The sequence below is a fragment of the Anser brachyrhynchus genome, assembly GCF_964034855.1.
Source record: "Anser brachyrhynchus genome assembly, chromosome: Z".
In the NCBI taxonomy this organism is placed as follows: domain Eukaryota; kingdom Metazoa; phylum Chordata; class Aves; order Anseriformes; family Anatidae; genus Anser; species Anser brachyrhynchus.
Genome location: NC_137697.1, coordinates 13,416,521 through 13,442,705, shown reverse-complemented (window position 1 = coordinate 13,442,705; position 26,185 = coordinate 13,416,521). Strand labels below are relative to the sequence as shown.

At 37.6% G+C, this 26,185-nt stretch overlaps 1 protein-coding gene across 2 annotated transcripts in view; it reads right to left on the bottom strand.

Moving 5' to 3' along the window:
• ITGA2 (integrin subunit alpha 2) overlaps positions 1-26,185 on the bottom strand; it is a 66,019-nt gene extending 39,834 nt beyond the window's left edge. The window contains exons 1-4 of one of the 2 annotated variants that reach the window (XM_080574099.1): positions 25,981-26,185; positions 7,716-7,839; positions 1,244-1,353; positions 4-95 (exon numbers count right to left, since the gene is read on the bottom strand). In XM_080574099.1, coding sequence (XP_080430225.1) covers positions 4-95; positions 1,244-1,353; positions 7,716-7,839; positions 25,981-26,020 — 366 coding nt within the window. In that variant the 5' untranslated portion in view covers positions 26,021-26,185. Of the gene's footprint in view, positions 1-3; positions 96-1,243; positions 1,354-7,715; positions 7,840-17,641; positions 17,679-25,980 lie in introns of those variants that run through there. The other variant, XM_080574098.1, reaches the window with a different exon arrangement.

The window sequence follows — 26,185 nt, the reverse complement described above, 5'->3', positions numbered from 1 at the left end:
CACCAAAAATCCTCCTGTTTTTGAGTTCTGGATCAGAGTCAAGCCAAGGTTCATGTCTTCCTTTATCTCAGTCACATTTGGAATATTTATTAAAGCTGAAATAAAAAGAGGAAAAATAATAGCAAAAATAATAGATACAGAAGCAATTTAGTAAATTAGTATTCCTTTTCAAAAGCTTGATTTCTCAGAATCTAAGATGCCTCTTCCAAACACCTGTATAATATTTTGAGACAAAAGAAATGAAATCCAATCTCCATTAAAAATTTGCTAACCATTCATTATGGACACTAATTAAGCAGGGCCATTTAGAGTACCTGCCCTTACAAAATTTGAAGGAAAAAGAGAGGAAGAAACTTCCTTCCAGTTAAGTTATGTTTGGCTTGCTCAGTAGCTGTAGATGAGCAACTGCTGTTACTCCTCAGGACACCAGGCTTCTCTGATCCAGTATCACACTTCAGACAAAAATACAAAAGGAACAGTAGAGGACAGAAATGCTCTGCACCACAAATAAACATGTGTACATGAAGTACACATCTAAACATACTGTTATACTGTATTTTCACTGTATCCAGAAGGGAATCCCATTTTATACTTAGTCTGTAAACACACAGAAGCAGAAAAGGCTTCATATATGTATTGACAAAGTACAATTCAAAATGATAATGTAACAAGGATCCTCAAGTATTAAGTAAATATCTTACAAATGTTACTATACTAACTTCAATAATAGGGCTGCTACAAATGACTAAGACTATAAGAGCTTATAAATGCAGAACAAAAAGAGTTCCAGAGAATATATAGTGGATAATAATAATAACAACAATAACAACAATAATAGTAGAGTTGTACAATAAGCTGATGTCAGAAATCAAATCCACCTTCTGAATATGTGCAATAAATGACAGAAAGAAAAAAAAAATTCATGTCAATATCACAGGGGCAGCTGTAAAAATATGTGTAAGTGCTTACCCACAGTTAATTTTAGAACTCAAATACAGCTAAGTGAAAAAGACAACAGAGAAAGAAGATCTTTTTTATTCTTCACGGGTCCTAAGATCAAGGAATGCTGACCTTGTCAGTGAAAATGAAATTCCTTTGAAGCAACATTCGTGCATACCTTGCTGACACCTATTTTTGCTATTGGTCTTGCTAGTTTCCAATTGTTATTTTATTAGATAGATTGGCCTAGTATAAAAATGAGTAAAATCTGAACAATCACAGCAGATACTTTATTATGACTTACCTTCTAAATTCAATTTGTTACATGTGATTTTGGGGGTACCAACAGGACATGCATAGATATCTCCAGTTCTGTTAGCTGGATAGCCACTCCAGGGTGAACCAACCAATAACCTAAAATAAGAGGAGTGTCATTAGGTCTTTAACGGTACAGGAAAAGCCCAACAGCATTAATGCAAAGCAAACTGAAGGCAGCAGATAAAGAGGCTTTTACCAGATATAGAATGTAAGGCTTTTCAAGAGTTTTCTTCAGAGCTGTTCAGAAGCTGAGCTTTATTTGTGTGTTAACACTGGGTTCACAACAGGCAGCTTTGCTAGAGAAGCCTCTGGGGAGTAGACCTCAAACATGTACACTGTTGTTATTGTGAAATTGTATCATGGTGTCAGAAGAAATACAGCACAAACACTAATATATATTGATCATAAAAATTTAGAAATATATGGGTTGTTGATTGGGAGACAATAAATGTTATTCTCCTGTCACGTAACAGTTAACTGCTTCCTTTTAAGTTATTCTTTTAATTGATAAGAAACTTTTCCTACTGGTTCTGCTCAGCAACAGTGAGGTTCTTATGTTTGAGATCGAAAGCTACCACACCTTGACTACACTGAGTAAGAAAGAAAATACCTCAGGTGATAACAGACTGCTGCATGAAGTACTTAATCCTGAATAAGAAAGTTAAGACTTTGATAGTTTCTGCCCATAATATGAAGGGATTCACTTTCTCCAACTCATTCCTTCATCTGCTGTACCATTCGCTCTCCAGTATCTGTTCTTCAAAATGCATTTCACGTTTAATCTGAAAGCCTTCACAAAACGAGCAGGTTCAGCCAATAGAAAGAACTAAACCAAACAGCATAGGGCAGTGGAGCTCTGGGGGAGAAGGACAATTCTTTATACTGTTTAACATGCAGTGAAATGAGAGTAAGGTGAAACATAATCTCGATGGATATAAAAAAAAAAAATTAAACGGATGATTAGAAAGCAGGGACTTCCCAGCAGCCATATGACACGGAGCATAATCTATTAGTAGTAATTATTACTTTTAGAACAAACAAGGGAAGCCCAGTACAGAATACAGTTTTACATGAAACCATCTGTTTTTTTCCATTTGCCAATAGATTGCTAAAGGTTCATCTGTCATCCCCTAAAATTATATAGGTAGGTAATACAAATACTTTGCACTGCAAAACAAAGCATTTTATGAAATAATTATGTTTCAAAGGAGTTGCCTTGAATGCTAATATTAACTTTCCAGGGATTGTCTGATTTTCTCTCTCCAATTTTATAGTTCATTTTAGCAAAATGGCTTTGATAAGAATACATATTTTAAATGTAGAAAAGAAGAGTTTGAGTAGTTTTCAGATTTGTCAATGAAAATACTGGTATCTGCTTTTTAAAAAGTTTATTTAACATCAGTTAAACAACAAACAGTTATTCTGTTTTACCAGCTCAGCTAAGCATAACTTCAGATTCTATTTCCCTTGTGTAGGAATATTTTAAAAATACCTACACACTTCTCAATTACCTTGTGGAACAATAGTGATTCTGCAGTTGTGTGGAAAAAACAAAAAACATGCTAAACAAGTAAGCTCCTCTAATTCTAAACCCAAATCCAAATCTATGCCAACTGTGCCTAAAGTAAATTTAATTTTGGCTCTTATTTAGTTCACACTGCACAACAACGATGCACAACCATAAGCCAAAAAACCACGGTGCTCTATACACTGAATTTAACACAGAACTAACACTGTGATTTTCAAAAATGAATAGTTACTAAGCCTATATCCTTACTTGACTTAACTAATCAATCTTTGCCTGAGAAAAAGTTATTAATCGATTTCTGCCAAGCCTTGGCCTCTACTGTTTTGTTTTTTTTGTTTTTTGACAGTCTTAAAGGTCCTAGGAAATAACTTTATTATTATTTCTCTAGGATCTTGAGACTTACTTAAGTTTAATACAATCTTTAATCTGTATTATAAATCATTAAGTCCTCCTTGCCTTTGAAAAGTAAAATAAACCATTATAGTACATAGTTACAGAATACTGCTCTGGGAAAATACATGTGTATCTTTCTAAAACATCAGAAATTAAGCAAGAGAGTATCTGGCTAGTATCCTGCTAGTGACAAAAATATTTCTTTACTGTGATTAAACAGGATGTAGATGAAGCAGAATGAAACAGAATGTTTCAGGAAAGAATGCAAGAAATGATTACTAAAATACTTGAAAATACTTGTTTTAAAATAAACTGTATCGTATATAGAATGTTAATTAAGGGCCTTTTTCAGGCATGAGTTAAATATTTATTTCTGCAAAACTTCATTATGTATCCTTGTAGACCATCTTTACATAATACTATAGTGATCACTGAGTAATATTGCCATGGATTTTATTAGTCAGCTTCTTAATCAGTCTCCAACACTGTACACAAAGCAAGTGAACTACATGAAGTCAAATAAAGTTCAGCAGCAATGCCATGCCACACAGGCTGCAGCACTGGCAGATCAAAGTGTAACGGGAATTATTTCTGGGAAATTACACCATGACAAAATGAATAAATGGCAAAGTGTGATGTAGCAAAAAACAAAATCAGAATTCATGGTGAAGGGCTAAATTCTCAGCTGTTGTCAAAGCATGTTTTATACTTTGTGATGTTGTTGTGTTGTTTCTTTTTCTTTTTTAATTCATTTGCTCTTTAATATATATATATTTTTTAAACAAAGATGGCTAATAGGAAATAGGAATATAAAAGTAGAAAGGACCTTCATCATGTGGTTCTTTTCTCTACAATTACAGGAAACGATGAATAGATATGAAGAACAGAAAACTCTTCACTCTCATAGCTGCTTTTCTTCACACCCTAAAACCCTTATCATCACCTAAAATTTTCAGTCCTTTGAACAAGAGGCTCAAAACGTCAAAAGCTACAGTGAGTTGTGGCAAGAGTTTTGACTAACTAATTTAAAAGTCCTTGAAGACAGAAGATAGTGCTGCTTCTCCAAGCTGGGAAAAGGCTAACTGTATATCATGTAGCTGAGGAAGCAAAAGCTGGGCGAGGAACCTAATACATTTAGTTTAAAAAAAAAAAAAAAAAAAAAAAAGGGGCCAAAATCTGTCCTCTTCATTAAAACCAGAAGGTTCTGTAAATGCATCAATTTCAACCAAAGTTTCTTCAGAAATATGTCTTTTTGACAAAATGTCTTATTGGTCTAATGAGGCAAAAGACCACCTCAGGAGAAAGGTACTGTACTTTGATTGGTAATACGTAGTTTTCAATAATTTTTAAACCTGTTCAGTAGTGCTATGATTATGTGATACCCACTAATGACAGTATATATTAAGGTGTCATTACTGACGTGATATCAAGTGTAACATAAATATTATAAAAAAGACAAAATCCATAACATAAATTGCGAAACAAAATTGAAAAATTCCACATCCTAAGCATGCAGATACAACTGAGAAGAATGGCTGCAACTTCATAACAAATAGCATACTGAGATTTCAGCTCTATTGTGGGATCTATCCCACAATATGTTAATATAATAACAAGAATGTGGCCTCAATTTAAGGTTCAAATATAGTTAATCACATGACAGGGAGAACCAGATTATAAACTGAATGACGTTTCTGTTGTGGGTAATTACTTGAGCCTATATTTTTATATTTGTTGAGTTTCTTTGGTGTTCACTATTTTCTTTGACCTCATTAAAGAGTTCCTGCCTGGAAATTCCCACCAGACACTGTGAAAAGCTTGAGCTTTGCTTGGCTTGCAAGTTTGTCCTTATTTACGAGCTTCACATGCCACCAATGCACAGCAGAGCAGTGTCCAATTATCCTGGATCATCTGACTCTATACAAAAAGGATTCCCTTTGCTGGTTTGTGTCACAGCTTCCCAACATGAACCAGCACCCTCTATAGCCCTGTACTCCTGGTTGGATTGTCTTCTTTCTGAATACATCTCCAGGCAAAAGTGGTAACATACTGCTGCACACAGAGTCCCAAATCTGCAAAATTTTATCATTTCCTGTAGTTCTTATTGCTTTGTTGTACCTCCCAGAAATACATCTAAATAACATAACTAGACTCTGATGGTTTTTGTTTGTTTGTTTTAATTTTATTTTCCTCTGTATCTCTCCTTTCTGCTCTTTGAGAGAATAAAGGAGTTTTAAAGCTATATTTGATATGGCTCTATCTGATTTTATTATCAGAAGCAAGGTCTAGGAAGTGAAGAAATTTCCCATAGATCTCACATTCTGGATAGTCTTTCCCTTGGAGAGAGCTGCTACCCCAGCTGTGTTGGACTAGTGAGCAGCTCCACTGTTCCTGAACAGAGTTTTCAAGTGCTTTACACTCTTGCTGCACAATGAAGTACTCCTTATAAAAGCACGTGGTGATAAACGCTCCCTTCGGACACACAGCAGCATCCCATCCTTATGCAAAGCCTCTATCTTTTTCCTTCCTAGCTCAGCCATGTCAACGAGTGCTCTGCACATGGACTGCAAGCCTGTGCATCACTTACAGGAGAAATCAACTCTAATGAACAGTTTGAATGTTTAAATAACATACACAAGAAAAAGCGCTATTGTCCCCAAGAAAAAGAAAACAGCCTACAAATGAAGAGAACAAGAAAGTAAACTGTGAGTGATTTTTTTTTAAGCATGTCTAGTGATTTCTTGAGAGGAAGACTGAAAAGAGCTTTTCTTCAACAAGAGTCTCTAACAAGTCATGGTTACCAGAACAAGTGCTAATAAAATTCTCCAGAGTTTACAGTCAGACATTGTGCAACAAATTAACAAATGATGAAGTGCCTATCTGCAGAAAACAGTCCCAGATTCATAATATTCATATAGTTGAGAGAAAAGAAAGAGAAAGTTAATCCAAAGTTACTTTCTTTCTCAAACTCCAGAGTGTTAGCCAAGAGATTTGGAGGAATTATTATATCAGAAGTAGTAATAAAAAGGAAAATATAAAGCAAAAATAGGTTGCTTGAGTCCTGAACCTAGTGCTCCTGTTGTAAGCTTACAGAAAAATTTACAAGGACAGAATGCATGAAAATTTCTCCAGAAAATACCAAAGCATTCAATTCACTTCAGGCAAACATTCTTGTTCTCCTTCAATAGCTTTACACAGAAGTTAAAAAGTAAAGAATTTTTTAAAATGCTCTGAACTATGGACGACTAAACACATAATTAAAGGAGGCAGAAACATGGCAAGAAGCTACTGCTGCATCAGGCAAGGAGCTGGAGAAGTACCTACCTAAAGGAGGGAGAGGAAACATTGAGCTTTCATTTCAGAGGATACAGCTTCTTACTTCCCTCCTGGTCACTGGTGGTAAATGAGGGAATTCTAGAGAAGCAGTGGGATCTGTCCAGTCTTACATTTTTCCATACGAAACAAATTGCAACTGCACAGTGCAGCTGTACAGGGCTATGCATAAAATGTCTCAGCTAGCTCTGTAGTTTTGTTCATGCTCTTCCAAACTTTAAAATACATTATTATGTATTTATAAAATACTTTTTTTACTGAAAAAAGTTCAGCTACTTACTATCTGTCCATCATCAATTAAAAAAACATGCTAGTTTGTTGTTGTTTTTTTTTCCAAGACTTTCAATCTAGGGAGAATGATGCATCCAAAATGTCTCAATTTATTATAATATGTATAGCTTGCATGACTTTTCATTAGTCCTTTCCATGAAAGACACCTTAAGCTTTGTGGTTGCTGAGATTGCAGAAGGGAAAAGAACAATGTGTTTTCCATTAAATGGGTTTACTCTGGGTTAATATTTTAAAGTTCTTTTTGAAACCAATGTTACTAGAAAAAATATTTTACTAATTACTCATTAAGCCCAATGTTGTGGCAACACTGGATTTCACATCAAATTTTATGCCTGAGAAAATGCAGCAGACACAAGGCCTTTGCTGGGATTGCGTTATGATATACATCCAAATATATTGTCCCTTGAGAAGTAACCACTTAATGTTATATCAGAAACAAAATTATGCAAGTTTAAGTTCAATTAATTTTAATAAATAGAACTTCTTAGCCCTATTGATTTGTTTTAACCTCACCAACGTTAAAATGGAAAAACGTTGCAAATATATGAACTGTGTAACAGAGATGCTATTGCTAAGCAAATGACTGAGATCAGACTTAAAATGCTAAAAGAAATTGTGAGTTTGAGGAAACTAGTGTAATGGAGGTGAAAGTAAGAGCTTAAGAGAGAAAGACTTCAGAATGCATTGTGTAAAGGAAAAAAAGACTTGAACATTCATATGAATGAGTCTTTAAAATATTTTCACTTTTGTTTTAATTCTGTGATTCTATGAAAGTCAGTATTTACTAGTAAAAAGATAATATAAAAGTGAAATAATTGGAAGTAATTTAAATTTGAAATTAAAAAGTAAAATCAAGGTGCAATATTTTTTAACTGTTTAATTGGACATATAACAAGGTATTCAAACTGCTTACCATTTGCCTTGATCATTTACAAACTGTTGAACTGCATATCCAAACTGCTCTGTTGATGGACCAGAAAATATTTTTGCTTCTAGGAGCCCAACATTGTAGGCTTCACAGCAGTTATGAAGAATGCCTGTTAACAGAAAGATTAATATAACCACAGAAGCAATTAAAGAAGATTTTTGATCCCAGTGAAAACGGCTCTTAATCTGTGCCATCTCCCCCAACAGACGATGTAGCCTTTGACATGTGCAATTAAAAAACAAACAAAAACCGCCTTTTCCCTACAGTACCCATATGTCCATGCATAATGACTATGTAGCATTCTTTACAGGTGTTATAATATTATGGGCAGATATTAATGACTTGATCACTGTTTGGCTTAACAAATGTCTCAGCATTACTAACAGCAGTGCTTTAGCTGAAAGGAAGCAAGAAATGTGACTCAGAGGTCTGTTATCCTCCCTTACCTTAAGATGTGTTAAACTTATGGCACACCCAAATACATCAATGGCCTGCTGAGTTAAGCTAAAATGAAAATCCACAGACAATAACTGTTAATGCTGTTTGTATTCTACTGTTTATCTGCTGTTTAATGTTTGAAATAGTGGAACAAAATCAGATTATCTACCACATCAGAAAACCTACATTTTTGAGTCATTTTATTAACACAATATGTTTGTTTTCTGTCCAAACAGCCAGGACAGTTGTCCAAGCAGGAAAACTTAGAAATACAAACATGGAAGATATCACTGCATTAATAAACTATGACACTTAATATTGAAAACTTCACTTGGCTGTGATTATGGAATTAATAACCTTGTCTTGGTCTATTGCATCCCATCTGGGGGGAACCAGCAGCATAGCATGGGCTGGTACATGTCATAAGTTTGCAGGATGCATGGGTTCACTCCTCATTCATAAAGGACCTGAATTCTTTCTAATCAAGGGCTGCAAGTGGTCATCAGGGAGAGCGTCTACTACAGAAGTTGCAGGACCTCAGTTTATGTTATTTGAGACCACTAATAAGCATGAATAGATAATTCTCACCCTACTTGGAGGTAGAAGGACTAAGACAATGGTGAGAAAGTTCAGAAAAATCCCAGAAATACAACCCAGCTCAGAGACACATTCTGGCTCCTGACGATCCTCTAAAAATGACAGCAAAGGAAGAAATGGTGACCTGTGGTTGCACTGCTGAGGTTCCCAGGTGAGAAAAGTTCACAGAGTTACTCACTGTTTAAACAGTTCCCTCATGTTTTTCCCTCCCTTCCTGTCTGCCCAGACAGAATGAGTTTATCTGTTCCACACACAAAATACGTCTCATCACAGTTATTTAGTACGAGTCATTCTGTAATAAAGTGGGGGTTTTTATGACAATTCTTTATAGCAAGATCCTTTACGGAGATAACACGCTGATCTTTGACCTCTTAAAAGTCTGAGCTTAAATTTTCTCTAGTTTTGATGGGCAGAGTGAGAACTGTTGGTATTACTCTTTTCCAGGTCCCCACACTGGCTGGTCAACAGGGATTAAATTAGCATGAAACATCTCATCACAGTAGCTTAGCTGTATAGTAGCTTAGCTGTAATAGTAATAACAACAGCATCATAGCGATAACATTAAAATCACAACTGCAGGTGTGCAAGCAAAGTTCACTACATGTAAAAAAATTCATAGAATTTCTTATCTTAGCCATATATTAGAAAAGACAAATGTTACTAGCAAAATACAAAATGCAGCTCACACAATTACTACTTTTTGACCACGAACTCAAAACAGGAAATCATTCATTCGTCATTTCAAACAACCACTATCTATAGCAGGCCTCTGAAAAGCAAACAATCACCATTTGCTGAAAGTATAGTTCCTTGAGAAACATCATTAGAGAAACAAAATATTTTCTCAGTCATGTTATTTGAGACTGGAGAAGAGAATGTGTACAGACATATAACTCTGTGTTTCACAATACTTTTGACAGTAATTACAACCACTTACAGTCATAGCTCAAGTCTAGGTTTTCGGAAGGGGAGCAAAGAGTAGGTTAGATAGATATTGACTACATAAAAATTAAGATTACTGGGAAGACTTTGCCGCGATTTTTTTGTGTGATCTAATGTATTGACATTTTATCAAAATGTTTTGTGTACATTATAACCTAGGCTTATTTTGGGGGCCTAATTGTTTTTAAATTATATTATCCTCAGTGAGAAATCACAGAACCACAGAATGGTTGAGGCTGGAAAGGACCAGTGGAGGTGTTCTGGTCCAAATCAAGTACCATTTAGCAGTGCCATTATCCTCAAACGCCACAGGAAGCTTCACCACAGCAACATTGTATGCTCTAATTTCCCACATGCAAATTCAAGACAAGAATAACTCTCTAAGTCAGGAAGTGTACATGCATATAAACCCTGACGTTGGAGTGAGGAGCCAAAAAGATCCTAGAATGATAAACATTTAAAGTTTGACCCCAATGGCATAGGCAAAGAATCTACTTGACTGCCTGGACTTTGTTATACAGTTATTAGCAAATCATGTACCAATTTTAAACATGTTCTTAATATGCTGTGCTGCTCTCTAGCCTCATGTCACTTATAAGCAAGCTGCATTGCTCTCCAAGTCTGTACACTCACTTCTATGTATGCCTGCATTAGGTTACTGCAAATATTGTTCGCTACACTCGTTAAAGAGTGAAATATATTTTAACGTACTAGTAAGCCCGTCCTAACAAGTTTCTAAAGGGGAAGAGAATAAGGGTACAGAAATGTTTCCTTTTGATTTGCTCCCAAGATGCCACATTGCAGAGCCTATTTACAATCAGCCAAAGGCAAAAACACAGCACTGCTCTAACTGCAGGCTGTTTTATGTGCAGAGAAAAGATACAAGAAACAGATTTACGCATTCATGAGATTCACTGGCCACATTCTTGCTACCCTCCAGTAGCTTCAACTAGACAGGATCTCCATGTCTGATATTAGGAAGCAGTGTAATGTGGTTTTGCCTTAGCTGGATGGATTTGAGTGCAGGGAGAGCAGTCCGACTTGCCTAACACAATTTAAAATGATTTTATCTAAAAGGATTTTATCTTCCTAATGCCATCTACTGACACTGCAGCCATCCCAAATGGTACCTGCAGCCCTGGAAGAAGGGGCCTCAAGATAAACTTCCATTTGCATGACTTAGGCGAACACTGCTGCTGTGCCCAGTTGTCACTGGGTAGAAAGGGGTACTATCATGCTTTAATGCTCCTGTGTTTCAAAGGTATGCGTTAAATCCAGTCCACTAGCCAAACTGTAACTTAGCTAAATGTATTCTAAGTGCACTGGCCAACTTAGGTGCAAATACATTGAAGATCTCTCCTCATGTGTCCAAGGCTATGATTTTATTAAATGCACGAGCAAGGGCAAAAAATGCCAGACCTGGATAAAATAGAATAGACGTCACAACTAACAGCCTGAAGAGAAACCCTCAAGCTGGTTCAAATTCACCTAGGGCATGGTGTCAAGTCAGATAGGGGGTTGTGAAAGTGAATACTGGGTTACACATTCCCTGTCCACCTCTCCCCTTGCCCTCTTGTGGGCAATGCAGCATCCCTCCTCAGTCCTCCCATGGTCAAAAAACGAAACAACAACAACAAAACAACCAACCAACGAGCACAAAGAGCAAAAAAAGCACAGAAGACATTGTCTCTGGAGATATACTATAATCTGCAATTTTTTTGTGGATCACATTTGCCTTTCACCCATGACTACTTTGCAAAATCAAAGTAGAAAAGCTGGCAAAGATGCTCTGACTCACCAGGGACATTACCAAGTGAACCATAGTGTAAACATACTTCATACTTCATTGACAGTCATTTAAAATTCCACATTAAATTTGATAATCATTAGCAGGGTTTTAATTTATCTATTTATTTTCTATTCCACACAAATCTTACTTGCTATGGCCTTGGTGATGGCCTGAGAAGAATAATATATGAGGCATTTTCCCGCAATTTTCCTCCACCTTATATAGTGCTTACACTATAAGGTCATCTTTATCCTTTTTGTACATCTATCTAAATACAGTATTCAGAACAAGAAAATCAAGTATTCGTAGCCAAAAAAAGAGAAAATGCTACAATTGCTGCAAACTTATTTCAAGCCTGTGCCAGAATAAGAGGGCCTCTTACGCATTAAAAGGGTGCATCTAGATTCAAAGTACTGTACGTTCTAGGCTGGAAAGATTCAGTATCTGCTGCTGCCTTCAGGCAATGAACTTTGATAATCTGGGAATCTCAAAATAAAGAAAACTAATCCACTATCTGGATTTTAATAGCTTTTGGTGACAGAATTCTGTTCTGTGACTTAACGATCACGATGAGAGATTAGTCAGGCAAGTAAAAATCCACCTCCTAACTTCAGTCTGCAAATGGCACTTTATTTACAGTCAAATAAACAGACTGCATGGAACAAAGGAAGCCAGATACAAGCCTAAAGCTTCTGAAGGCCCCTCTGAAAACTTCAAAAGTGTCCGTTTCTCTGCACTGGATGGGCAGGGGACTTGTTCACTTTGGTTTAAAGAGGATTACTTCATCAGGCAGGGTGGCTCCCAACCTAAAGCTTCAGAAAAAAACAGAAGTTATAAAAAATACCTGAAAGGTATAAAAGGAACTGTAAGATTTCCAATAAAACTGTCGTATCACTTTGCTTTGTATTTTTTTTTTCTGGGAATTCCCACATTTCAGCAACTGCATTCCATCGTATGCAGTAAGAGCTGCAGCACAGAAGTGCAGCTGCTTTTACACTTTTGCACCACTGGTTTCTTGCTCCTAGTAGAATGAAAAATAATACATGTCCTGACTCTGCACCTTTAAGCCTGAACATGTGGGAATTCTTCTGTAACTATAAATGACGTCTAATGATGTCTTCTCTTTGCTGCTGTTGAAGTACAAGTTGGAGCAAGTTTTTTGAAGTAATGGCTTATATAAGGTACACCCAGTTTGTAATTGTTTTGATTGTTTTTGAAGCAAAATTCAGATCTTAAAGTGAGCAAGCAGAAAATATCTATTGAGTAATCAATCATTTAATGCTGTGATTATAACAATAGAGTGACTGCAATCTCTTAGTCGGATTAAGCAGTATAAGAAAAATAAATTTGTTTAATTAATTGGATGAGAAAAAAAAAAAGAAACAATTCTCTGTGTTGGATAATCTGGTTTGCCAAAAAACGTTTATAGACAATTAATAAAACATACTAAGAATATTATTGGTCTTCATTTTGTGTTGTAGTAAGTGTTCCAATAAATGCTTCATTTTCTTTTAAGTCTAAACACTAAAACTGAATTTTCAGTCATCTGATACTACACGGAAAAGGTAATGCTGCAGTTTGAAGTGGTAGCAATATATGACAGAATTTCATAATCATATAGACCCAGTTATGCAAAATCTCATCTCTGATTAAGATATACAGTCAAATAGAGGCATTTACTGTTGTCATAGTTTGAATTAAATAGGTCTAGCAACTGCCATGCAAAGAAAAGGAAGACTCAGTGGAATTTGATCACTGAGTCTATAAAGATCCACTTCATCTTAAGCATTAGTTATAAATTTATCTAGCATTAACCTTGCAAGTAGAAAATATTACAATGAAGCAACCTTCATTTTTTTCCTCAGTGATATGGTATTTTCTTCTTCAAAAAACTATTAGCTATAAAACAGAAAAAGTTCATTACATAATCCAACTAAAGCTACCATTTGCCTTTGTGAATGAACCCTCACTCCACTAATGTATCAAGAGAGGAAACAGAAACAGCTCCTATGCAAAGCTCCACTCTGCCCTGGAACATGGCCACAACCACAATTGCTGCCCACTGCGCAGCACCACGGCTTCAGAAACTCTCCCAAAACAGGGCAGCAGAACCCAGTAAACACACACCCAACATCAACAGCGCACCTCTGCCAGGTTTGTAACTGAACAGAAAGGACTGCCAAGTTCAAAAAGAAAAAAAAAAAGGCACAAGAATTAACTCTATGTTACATAAGGTTTACAAAATAGTGGTAACTCATTTAGGAAAACATCCAAATACATCCAAATAATAATAAAAAGACAGTAAAGGATTGGGAAGGACTAAGCCTGTAGTCACTGAAGAAGACAAAGGCCATGACCTAGTACGACAGCATTACAAACATACTTGTATAGCTTTTTAGTCCATGAATTGCTCTGGATCAAAAAACCCCAATGGATTATTGCTTCCTGAAGCAATTTCATAAATTAGCAGCCACTGAGACGTGTATAGCCTACATCTCCTTAACAGTTTGGTCTAGTGTTTTTTTTAAAACTGTCTTCTGGAAATAGTAGATACTTTAAATTGCATTTCATGTTAATCTGCTCCAAAATAGTTGCTACATAGAAAAGGATTCTATGAAGAAAATTTTCCCTTTAGTCCGAAAGATTTCTTCCTCTAAATAATATACATCAGCAGTGCCCTGGAACCTGCTAGCCCCCAGTGGGGACAGAGAAAAAGAAAGTAGTGGGAGGGAAGAGAGAACTTAACTCTTGTTTTCCTCTGGCTTCATCACACTGTGAATTACACATTCTAGTTCCAGCTTTCTCTACCTCCGAAGCAATTCTAGGGGCTCTCTTTGGGGTGGGTTTTTTGCAATTGTGCAAGCTCGCACTGGATCTCCTTATTTGTCAGGGAACTTGTAAAGGCACTTTTGTCTCACCCCAATGCTCATCTGTTTATTTTTTTTTCATTCCTCTGCAAAAATTAGCTGAATTTGGCTAACAGGTTCTAGAGTTAGCAGGGGAATACAGGCATCTACAGGCACTCACACTGTGAATCACCTGCTGTCCTTTAAATACTGGCAGAAAGGTGGAATGAAGGCAGGAAGAGAAAGTAATAAAGTTATGAAAGAGGGCAGTCAAGTAGTATTTGCTTCGTATTAAATATATTCAGTGTTATTTTCTTTAAAAAAAAAAAGCTTTTTAGTATAAGAGTATTCTTATCCTAAATGCTATTCAAAACCTACTATACTTACTATTCAAAACCTATGTTATCAGAACAATAATTCTCAATAATTCTTCACTGTGCCTTCTGGAAGCCACCAAGTAATTATCACTGCAATGAGCTTGTTTGAGGTGCAAATCTAGCCAAAAAACACTTTTTTCTTTTTCCGACATGTTAGTCTTCAGCGTGATCTGCTTTACTCCACTGCTATGTGCATTGGGTACGTGCACAGGTAATGACATCAAACCAAGTTCTTTTTAACGTAAAATAAATAATTCTATATTGGTTGCACTGTTTTGGGATTATCTGTACACGAATGTAAATACGAAACACAATTTTGTGTATTGCAATTATACTCATACATTAGAATCCAACTACATATAGCAGAGAAAATAGAGGACAACTTATAATTTAACCTGGAAAGGCTTACTAACCTTCACCTGCAAAAGTCAGGATAAGTAAAAAAATAATTTCTTATTAGATTTTTGCTGTATACGTCTCTATTACTTGTATTTTTTCTCCAATATACACAACCTTATCAGTATACACTCACAACAACACTTAGAAATTTTCAGCTCACGTACTGAAGCACTGCTTTTATAATCACAGTTAACCTGTTTTATTTTAAATTGAACATATTTCTTATTAGAAAAACCCTCTAAATAAAAATAAATAAATAAATAAATGAAAACAGAACGTAAATCTTCAAGAGGAAATCAGAAGAAAAGTATGTGAATGGCACAACACTGGATCTTTCATACTAGAAGTCAGAATATCTAATAATCCTCCCTTTTATTACTTTGTTATATGTCATCATGTTTACAGAAGTCTTAAAAAGGTAAGTCCTGATTACTTTATTCGTTCAACTATTTATTTTCTTTTACCTTGAGACCGAAGTTTTCTTCCCATCAGCTACAATATATCAAACTATTTAATAATTAACTGAGATTATACAGGTTAGTGTAGAAATAAATTAGAAGCCAAAAAAAAAAAAAAGAAAGAAAAAAGAAAGAAAGAAAAAAACAATGCCCAATGCCTCATTTAGTAATAAATCATCCTTTTTCCTTCCTCTCCCTCCCTCTAAAAAGTCTTTTTAGCTTAGTTGGCCAACTGTGTCTTCATGGAAATAGGTCAGCTCTGAGCCTGAAAGCTTCTGAGTGTGTGAAAGTCTGAGTCACTGCTTTTGAATTACAGCTGTTTATGAGAAACTGCACTGAAGAGTTACCAATAACCTGCTATGAAAGCAAACAAGATATAACACAACAAATTGTGAATGAGTAGTAGAAGAGCCTGGGACAATGCTGCTAGTTGCTGTCTGTTTTACTGCTCTGGCACTCCTACATAGTACAAGATCTATATAAAATTAGCCACCACTGCATTAGTTATTGTTGAAGACTCTACCTTGATATCTCCCTTTTTTGCCTACACATTGTTGTCTCCTCCATTCCCAAAGCAGATGAATATGCTGCTCTTCATCTGGAGTTAAGAAATCTCAACAACCTACTGTATATACAAGGACTGATTCCAAAGTCACACTCAAGAGAAGCTCCTGCTGGACTGACAACTTCCTACATGTTTTTAATAAAGACAGCAAGTATTTGGACCTACTCAGACTTATTATCCTGGCATGTTTCCATCTTTAAATCCAGTGGGAATAACTTTCTTTTACAGAAAGCTGACAGGAATTGCATCTTTACAAACTGACTTGCAGTTTTTTTCTTTTCTTCCTTGATCTTGGTACAACGCAGGATTATTTCGTCTTAGCTCTTGGACTCCCCCAATTTGTTCTCAATAATACCACAAAGAGATTGAAAGTACACATGGCTAACAAGCTGTACACACATATATGCTGCATGTGCAGTTAAGTTACTGGCTTCACAACTAATGATCATGAAAAGAAGTTTCATATGTTTCCCTGCGATAAAAACTGACTTTTCATGTGGAATTTTCTCTCCAGCAACTTCTCGTCCCTCATGCTCACATTATCGGTTGTTGACCCTTTTTTCAAACCATCAATATTTCCAAATATAGTCAGAGCAGCATGAGCTACATTAGGACTGTAAAAGAGGAAATGCATGTCATCACACAGAAACCAATATTACTGCTATCTCTGTATCCTATTTTCTGCATTTGCTCTTTTTGGCTTTTATGAAAGCCTGTTTGTACACAGATGAACACGCATGTTTGTACACAGATACCAAGAACACCAAAAACAATCAAAGTGATCTATATTTTCCTGTGCATAGCATACTCTAGACTATACGAGAATTTCAGTGTGTGTATCCTGTAAGAATATTATATCATACTATAGCACCTGAAAAGGCTAAATTAGAAAAAGTCTGAGGGACTTGCCTCATGACAGATCCAGTGTCACAGCCTGCAGCATGAGGACTGAAGTGACTTGAGAGCAACTCTACCATCACGACCACATTAGGACACCACATTTAATGCCCTGATCCCCCATCTCAGATTCTCAAGAACTAGCCAGGAGCTCAGCTCTCTGGGCTGCATACAAGAACTGCATCAGCTGTAAGAACTTCACTACATTAGCTTCCTGCAACAAGAAAACCCCCAAAGCACCACAGGATATATAATACAATAGTTGGAAGAGCTATAATTATCAGAACTTTTGTTTTCCTATAGCAGACAATGACTACTTGTATCCACTGTTTGGAAGGGGAGCTTATGGCCCAGCAGACTGGTCCCAGCCACTCACCTGAAATTCATCCTTAATGCACATCAAAATCATCAGTTCTGGCACCAGGCAGAATGTGGACTCATTAAAATCAGGAAAACAATTCAAGGATGCCCAGACTTCAGCAGCTGCCTAACCCAGACTGAACTTAAAATCACCTGTCTCCCAGGTTTTGTAGTGTAAAGTCATATACATTCTTAGAATATCACAAAGGTGCAGAAGCACCCCAAACAGCAAAATTATCCTACCTGAGACACACACTGCTATCATGGCCAGTGGTGATGGATGACTCCTGGATTAAATAACTTCTGCTCTAAATAAGTAAATGATTAAACTAAACAGCTAAGTAATTTCTTTTAATGCACTGCCTATTTTCCTAATGTAAATTATACCAGCAGTCCAAAAAGGCTGGCTCAGAACTCTTATCCCAGCCCAGTGCCCCAGCCATAAGGCCACAGGCAAGATGTGTCTTTGCTTGTCTGCCTGCAGACATGTGCTGGGATGAGCACAGACCAGTTTCAGTAGCACAGATTGAGAGTACTTCACTTTGACTGCTTTACTGCCTCGTAGAGAAGATGATTCTGGAAAAGTGAGAGAGGTGAATCCACACTGCAACACACCTCAAGGGAGAGCTAAGTCCCAGGTGACTATTATCATTACTTCTCAGGTAGCAACTTGAAAAAGAGCTCAGCTGGATGCCTCCTTCCCCAGAATTGTCCCCAGCCTGTACCTCAGGGAAAGGAGACACCTAAAGCAGGTGTCTGAGGAAGACAAAGTTTAAATACCCTCTCAGTCTACTGCTTGACTTCCAGAGCCTTCCTACTTCACATGCAAATACTTCTCACGCACTTTAAAAGTGCCTAAAACTCTCCACTAACTCAGCCACTCTGACTCATGCCAGCCGGGGCAGGGATGCCAAACTTTGGGTGCTGTGGGGCAGAATCGTGCACTGTCCCAGCCTCCAGACCACAGGATTGCAGTGTATCTAGATACTTGTGGTCAGGTGGGTGATGCTATCTCCGATTAGAGTTCAGAAAGAAATTCTCTTTTTTGAAAAATGCAGCCATTGTACAATCTGGGCACAAAGAGCAGGGCACATGTACATCTAAGAAGAGTTTTCTAGAGATAATATTTGTTTCCACAAAAGCAGAACAATTGCTTTTTGTCTTCAGAGAATGAGAGTCTATTGTACCTGTAATCAACTTCTGTGAAAGACAACTCCAGAGACTCCTATTTTCTTTACCTTATTTGTTCAATACGCTGAACTGGTTCTGGGCAGTTTGGAAAAGAAAACAAAAACAATAACAAAAAAGGGAAACACATAGACATGGTGAAATGAAAGCAAATTTGGCTAGAATAAAACAAATAACATAACTACTAATTAAGAGAACTACTAAAGGACTGACTACTATCCAAGTAGTGCTGCTGATTTTTTTTTCTCTGTTTATTGTTTTGCCCATCTTAATAAGGGAGTTACTTCATTGTCAATAATTTCTGCTGTTCTAAGTTTGACCTGTATATATATATATATAAGCATTTAAGGAAAGTTTGGATGCGGTGCTTAGGGACATGGTTTAATGGGTGATACTGGTGGTAGGGCAATGGTTGGACCAGATGATCTTGGAGGTCTTTTGCAAACTTAATGATTCTGGGATTCTATGAATATTTCTTAATTGTCTAAGATGCACTAGGTGACCAGGAACAAGACACTCCAATTCAGACAGGTCAATATGAAGCAGATTCTTTTTATGTTTTACCTTCCTTAGCATATCATAGCATATTACTATCAAGAAATCAGGACACTATTTCTTGGCATAGGCTGTCCTGACTTATACAATTATGTATATACATTTACCTCACTAAGAGAACAGGAGTAGCCAAGCATAGATTTAAAGTTCTGGAACTCACCGACTTGTTGTTTTAGCAGTTATGCACTTTCTTTCTTACTCACTGCACTTTCACAGTCAGAGGGAAACATGCACTCTCTATGGTCTACCACAGTCACAACAGCTGCGAAACTAGAATTGACCGCTACATATGTGGAAAAAGTAGACGTGCCATTTTCTAATCCCTCTGGTTTACCTCCAGGCAGCTGCCTTACTGCAGGCAACGTAGAGCATGGCACCTTCACACCCCAAAAGGTGGCAACATTGGTGCGTTAAGTTCGCATAAACCAAGCACTGGTAGATTATTCCTCAGTGAAATAAGTGCTCTTACAGATGGTTGAGTTAATACTTAACTGGGTAATCCAGAGAGTCAGGTGGCCTATGCGTCTGTAGTTTTAGCTCTACTGATTTCATACAGTTTTGTGTTGCAGCCTTAACGTAGCATCAACTGCTGCCTGCTTTCCTGTACAAGGATCCCATATATGAGATAGACAGATAAAAGGTAAAAACCTAAATCAACCCTTCCCTACCACCAGCCCCATCCTCCATTATTCTCTATTATAACTCCATTATTTCCTTAGGCAGATCTCATTTAAGAATGACCCCTTCACTGTGCAATATTCTCTCTTCCAGAAGTTTGTTGTTAACAGTAATTTTCCTCTGTTCTTAAGAAATAACTAACCATATTAACCAAGGAGATTTATGTGATTTTAAAAAATATCTTGTATGAACTAAAGGAAGAATGATAAACTTGGAAGCAGGAATAAAAGGGCAAAATAATCAGGAAGAAGTCAGGAGAGTTCCACCAGAGCTGTTCATAACTTGCAAGCCCTTCACCCTGTCTACCAGTGATTTGAAAGGGACAAAAGAATCTGTCATCACGTGTGACATTCAACCATTCACATGCCATTCAGTTAAACACAAGATGTCTTTGCTCATACAGCAAGGAGTCTGTGTTTATCTTACTTCTTTGCCTGTATAGTTCCTCTTTTAAGTCCTGATTAGTGTGCAAGTCTTACTAGATTTTTGAAGAATATGCATCTCCAGGAGAAAATAAAACTGACTTAGTCCCTGAATAGTATTTCAAGATCCTCAGAGGACTAATTCAAAGTAACAATTGCTGGCACTCAGAATATTGAATTCATTTGCTAATTCAGAAACACCAGCCTGATTTGGAAGTGATGTAAATGTTCACACAGCTTATATTGACTCCGCTGGATGCTTTTAGTATCCTCCACATCCAAAAAATGAGTGCAGCATGAGCAGAAAGAACATTATCTCATATTGCTTTACAGAAATATATACTCACACTCAGTTAACATAGACAGAAATTATCATTTATCCAGCATATTCCCATTCAATTATTTTTATTGTCCTTTTATCAGTGCCATGAAAAGGGGGGTATGTTCATACCCCTTTAGTACAGATACATATCAGTATTTCACTTAAATGTGTTATAAATAAAAATCCTGCTCTGTTATCCTTTTTAACAGAAATGAAAACTAAGGCTGAGACTGTTCTCTGATGTCCTTGACTAATCTGAATGGGAACAGCATGGCCAATTTATTTACACATACACAAAAAAAAGCTTATCAACTCAATTTCTCTTGCTTTGCAGGGTTTTGAAACCCTAACACAGCTCTTTATCACAGGGCCAGGGATCACTTTGTGAAGAAGAAGTCCTAAACATGAACATTGCTAATGGAAATGTCCTAAAGCAAGCAGATAACATGTGTTGGTATGCAAGTGCATGGCTACTCCGATGAGAAGCCAGCCTGTGTCCTGTCCGCATTTCAGCATGGTAACCATGGAAATGGGAACCAGCCTGCACAGAGCCTAACAAAGGAAACCTTGAAATGAAAATAACAACAGTGACGAGAGACTGGCCAAGATTTCTGCTGGGGAAAATGACTGGTCTGAAGATGGATAAACTCCCTTTTACCTGCATTACCCATAAAGGACAGCGTTTTTTTCACATTTACCCATTTGGAGATTAAGACATTGTATTGGCAGTTCCAATTATCGGCCCTCATGAAAATACATTACACAAATTACATGCAGAAACTACTTTTATTCATTCAAAATTAACAACAGTGAAGAAAGACCACAATGAATAACATTTATATAGCGACTAAGAAACACAATGAAATCAAAAAGTATCCGTCCTTTGACTTCCTAAATGAAATTTCTGTGCAACTGAGTAAATAATAATAATAAAAAGCATAGGACAATTCAAAAACTGTTCCAGAATCAGATAGCACACAGTTAAAATTTGTTGGTAAGATCTCATGTTTGCTTTGCCCAAATTATGCACAAATAAACATTAGCTGTTAATGTGTTTAGGAGTGTGACAGTAATACGCTGTGTACTTTCTAAATTAAATGTAATTTGTACAAAATACAAGTCCTGTGACACAGTATGAATGATGTCTTGCCTCAATGTGCAATGCTGTGAAAGGCAAAACTCCAAGAATAATATATAATAACACTCCTGCTACCTGACAAGCTCTCTGAAAGCAGGAAAAACTAGCGATAGGTTTAGTTTCAGAAAAGTTCACGTTTGGGTCCTGCTTTTGAACAGTCTTCAGATTTTAGAATGATTTTAAACAAAAAGATAAGCAGGATACTAAAACAGCAAGGTGACAAAAGTTGATCACAAAAAGGGAGAAATGCAAAACTTGATTGGAGCTGTACAGCTTTAAATTGATGTGGTGGATTGTGTGTGTTATCATTACACACTACATTTTTACCTGGACTTTTGACTTCATTTATTTTTACCAAATGGGCAATTTTCACTTGCTATTCAGTTAAGAGTTTTCTCCTTTCTGGTCAGCACATGGTCTAGTACTTTTTACGTTTGCTAACTTAACCTGCCAAATTAGCAGCTTCCTTGTGTGTTCATCCTTACATATTTTGACCATAAACATCTATGTATTTGCAAATGACTGTGAATTTATTTTTGAACACTCATGTGAAGAGATCCTCATAAAAAAAAAAAAAGGTTGAGGTCTAAAGTACTCACCACTTTTGGATATCTAATGATACAGCTAAAACCTTGTTTTTTCAGAATACATAGCACATTCAAAATACTATTTCCATTGACTTCATTCACAGCTGTGAATACACAGCAGCCTTGCATGTTAAGATGCACTTTCACAAGCAGCTCAAGCCAGTGGAAGTGTTGGCTACCAGTGCAAGAAACTTTTCCAGCTTCCCTCCCACCTCTGGCTACAAGTTCTGACTGTCCCCTATGCCAGTGCTAACACTTAAACAAACTGCTCAAATGAACAGGATCAGGTTAGCTGATCTCCAAAACTGACCTGGCCCAAAAAAGGGAAAAATTATTCAGACAAATGGGTCCCTGACCTGTTCCCCAGACCACGTTTCAGTAGCACCATGGGGAAGCTGGTGGGAACATGCAATCGGGAGAGGGTGAAATGTCCTTGCAGCAGCAGCCTCACATTCAGGTCAGCTTAACCAGATTGTGAAAATGCAGCTACAGTTTTGAGAACCCCTGGCTGAGCAAAAAGAAAGAGAGGAGCACAAAAGCTCCAACCACGTGTCAAAGATTTGATTTAAATGACTCGCCTGCAATTGCACTGGCTTTTTGTGTCCAAAAGAAAAAAAAAAAAAGAAACAGAAAAAAATCCAATTCTGCAAGGAACAATGTATGTATATATATAGATGTACATATATATATACATACATATATATATATGTATATATATATATATATATCTTTTCTTTTCTCTTCATCCTACTTTTCTTCCCATTCTTAGGGCCCTTTTCTGATGTCAACAGTAAGGGAGGCAGGAGTCCCAACCTCTTTTCTGATCATCACTACATTCACCTGTTCACAGACAGCCACATCAGAGAGAAGAAAGGATGTGGACCTGGGTTCAAAGCACCACGTGATGTGCTGGATGCGCAAAGGGGACAAATCCAGGTTGCTCACTTACTTCTTGCACTTCCTAACTTTTGCATCTTTGTCTCAGTTGTTTTATCATAGCATTCATATTTATAGTCACCAGTTCTCTAGGACTTAAACAAAACTGATCAGAAGAAAAAGACTGTTAGTGGGGTCTTCCCGTCTCACTATACAGATCTCACCATGCAGCCCATTGCCAGGAAGTCTGAAGGACACTGCTGCTTCCTGGAACCATGTGATGCTTTTCATCAGCAAGGATCAGATATGTACTGAACAAAAACCAAGAGATTACAATTGGAAATTCCGGATTCTATATGAAGTTTCAGAGAACCACCCCTTCCCAATTTCACATAGGACTGATTTCTTTCTCCAGGCTGTCTGGGCCTAACAGCTTAAGAGCTTGTGGTCCCCAAGTGGTACACATGGTCCAAAAGGCATAACTCTTATTTAGCTGGGATTTTTCAGTTCAGAGTGGAATAGTGTGAGCGATATAGGCTTGACAGTGGGGATTTTAAGAACGTGCCAAAGTTATATCTCTTGAAGGATCCAGATTAAAACTGGAAAGCAGAGATTGCAGTAAAAATACCAAATAATACAAGAACACAAAAGAGACAGTTACCATGTTTGCAGATATAGACCTAGACCTCATGCAGCTCATTGCAACTATAATCGCAGATAAAGCCTGGCTGAGCTCCACATCAAGGATGGACAGAATTTATGTTAAAACCACACTGATAAAAATCAATTTATTTCCAGAGGAATGAAATTTTCCAAACATTTGTTTCTTGGCCAACTTTGGGTACAGTTTCAAGACGATGCGAATAACACCCTCCTGACAAATTTCAAATATCTGCTCTGAAGTATGAGGGCACTACAGCTTTCCAAAGTAAATGTTACCAATATTGAGCCCAGGAAAGGCACTGTATTTTCCACTGGCATCACTCTCAGGAACAACTGCGCTATTTTGGCTCCAATTTTTAAAGAACAGCCTAAAGGAAGAAACCGGATGTTGAAAATGCAGATTTAAAGAATTACTTGTGGTGAAGCTATAAACAGCTAAAACCAGTGTATTGCAACAGAAAGCATCAGGTATAGGTTGCACTATGAAGTTACTCCTCTTAACTTAATCTACTTCTGCGCTACTCCTCATAACAGAATCTACTTCTATGGACTGTATACTGTTTGGCCATCAAGTAACAAGTTGGTAACAAGTTTATAAACCAAAACAGTAGTTCTATTACATTTTCTATTTCTTCTTGTAGCATCTGTAAAGTCTTAATGACTTTCCAACCATAAAAATGCACACAAAATAAAATCAATAAAGAAACAAATAACCCACACCTTTACCAAGTGTTGCGTTACTTTTAGTTGAGTTTGAAGATACAACAAAGCAATATGCTTATGTGGCCCATTTAATAAAGCTGATAATTCAGAAATTAATATATCATACAAAATCAAGTTTAAAATATACTTGGGGTATTTTCTTGCTGGATGGCCTAAGGTAGCCCAATTAGATTTAAGATTACTGCCTTTGAAGGTTAAAGAGTTCATCAGAATTCAATCATCGCAGGAGGACTAAACCACTCAGAGAAAACACTCCCTTACTGAAACTTACTTTTTCCTTACTTTCCTTCTAGTTCTGTAAGATCAAAAAAGGCTTTAAAGTGAGTATTAACGCAGCAATTACATCTATTAACATCAAATGTCACAACAGATCTGAAATCAAAAGTATGTCAGCTTTCAACAGTATAAATGAAGATGAATCATTGATAGTGCCTGAACAAAGCAGACCTATCCCATTCTGTCAGTCTCATTGCCAGGGGAATCCTGCTCTCAGAACCAGTCCTTATCTTGTGCTTTCAGCACCACTTGACGAACTTTTGCAGTCCTAGGACTTTTAGCCTGGGAACAACAGGGCCTGTTAATGCTCCTGGTGTGCAGTGACCATAACCAGGAACATAACAGATGGATGAAGCAAAGGTGCAGAGTGGATGTTTTTCCCCCTGATGCTTTTAAGAATTTTTAAGAAAACTACCAAGTTGTATTTATACTGTGTATCTCATCACAGGTTAATACCATTGCATTTAATTTCATACCCTGCAGCCGCACATTCCACTGTAGTGTTTGCTATAGTTACTGAAAGAACAAGTTGGAACAGCTCATCAGTGAAAACTCATTTTTATGCCTCTTCTTCAGTGACTTGCTAATTAAGGGTTTGAGAGAGCATACAGTAATATTACAAACTCTGAACGTGTTTGGGAATTTGCTTATGGCAAGTGAATATGATGGCTTATAGTTCCCAGGAAAATATATGTAATGGTAATTTAGTCAGCCAAGAGAAGGAGGAGATTGTTCAAGTTTCCCTGTCCTTTTCCAAGGAGAGACATCTGCCCAGCAGGGTGGGATTAGACCTAGATGACTTTTTGCAAATTAGGAGCAGGGTTCACAACAAAGAGTATAACCTTCCCAAAAGGGAAAGGCACAATCCCCGTACAACCGCAAACCCGCACAGCAAACTGCACCCTCCCCGTAGCACCACCACCACCACCATTTTTCTGAAATCCCAACCCGGTGCCAACCCGGGAGGAGTTCAGGGACCCGACCTGCCCGGGGAGCACGGGCTGTGCGCCTGCCCCAGAGCATCGCACCCAGAAACGAGCGCAGCAACACGCGCAGCGCCCGGCGCCGCGCTGAGAAACGGCAGCGCAGGGGCTCCGCGCTCGCCCTGCCCCTCGCCCCGCTCCGCAGGAGCGCAGCCCGGCGCTGAGACCTACCCAGAGCCAGAAGCAGCGGCGGCAGCGCCGCGGAGCCCATGGTGCGGTGCGGTGCTGCGCGGTGCGGTGCTGCGCGGTGCGGTGCGGTGCGCGTTGGCCGGACCGACGCAGCTCCCGAGCTGGCCGCTTCCCAGCGCGGCACTGAGCGCCACCTGCTCCTCGCCGCCCCGAAATACCCCTCCTCTTCCTCCTCTTCCTCTTCCTC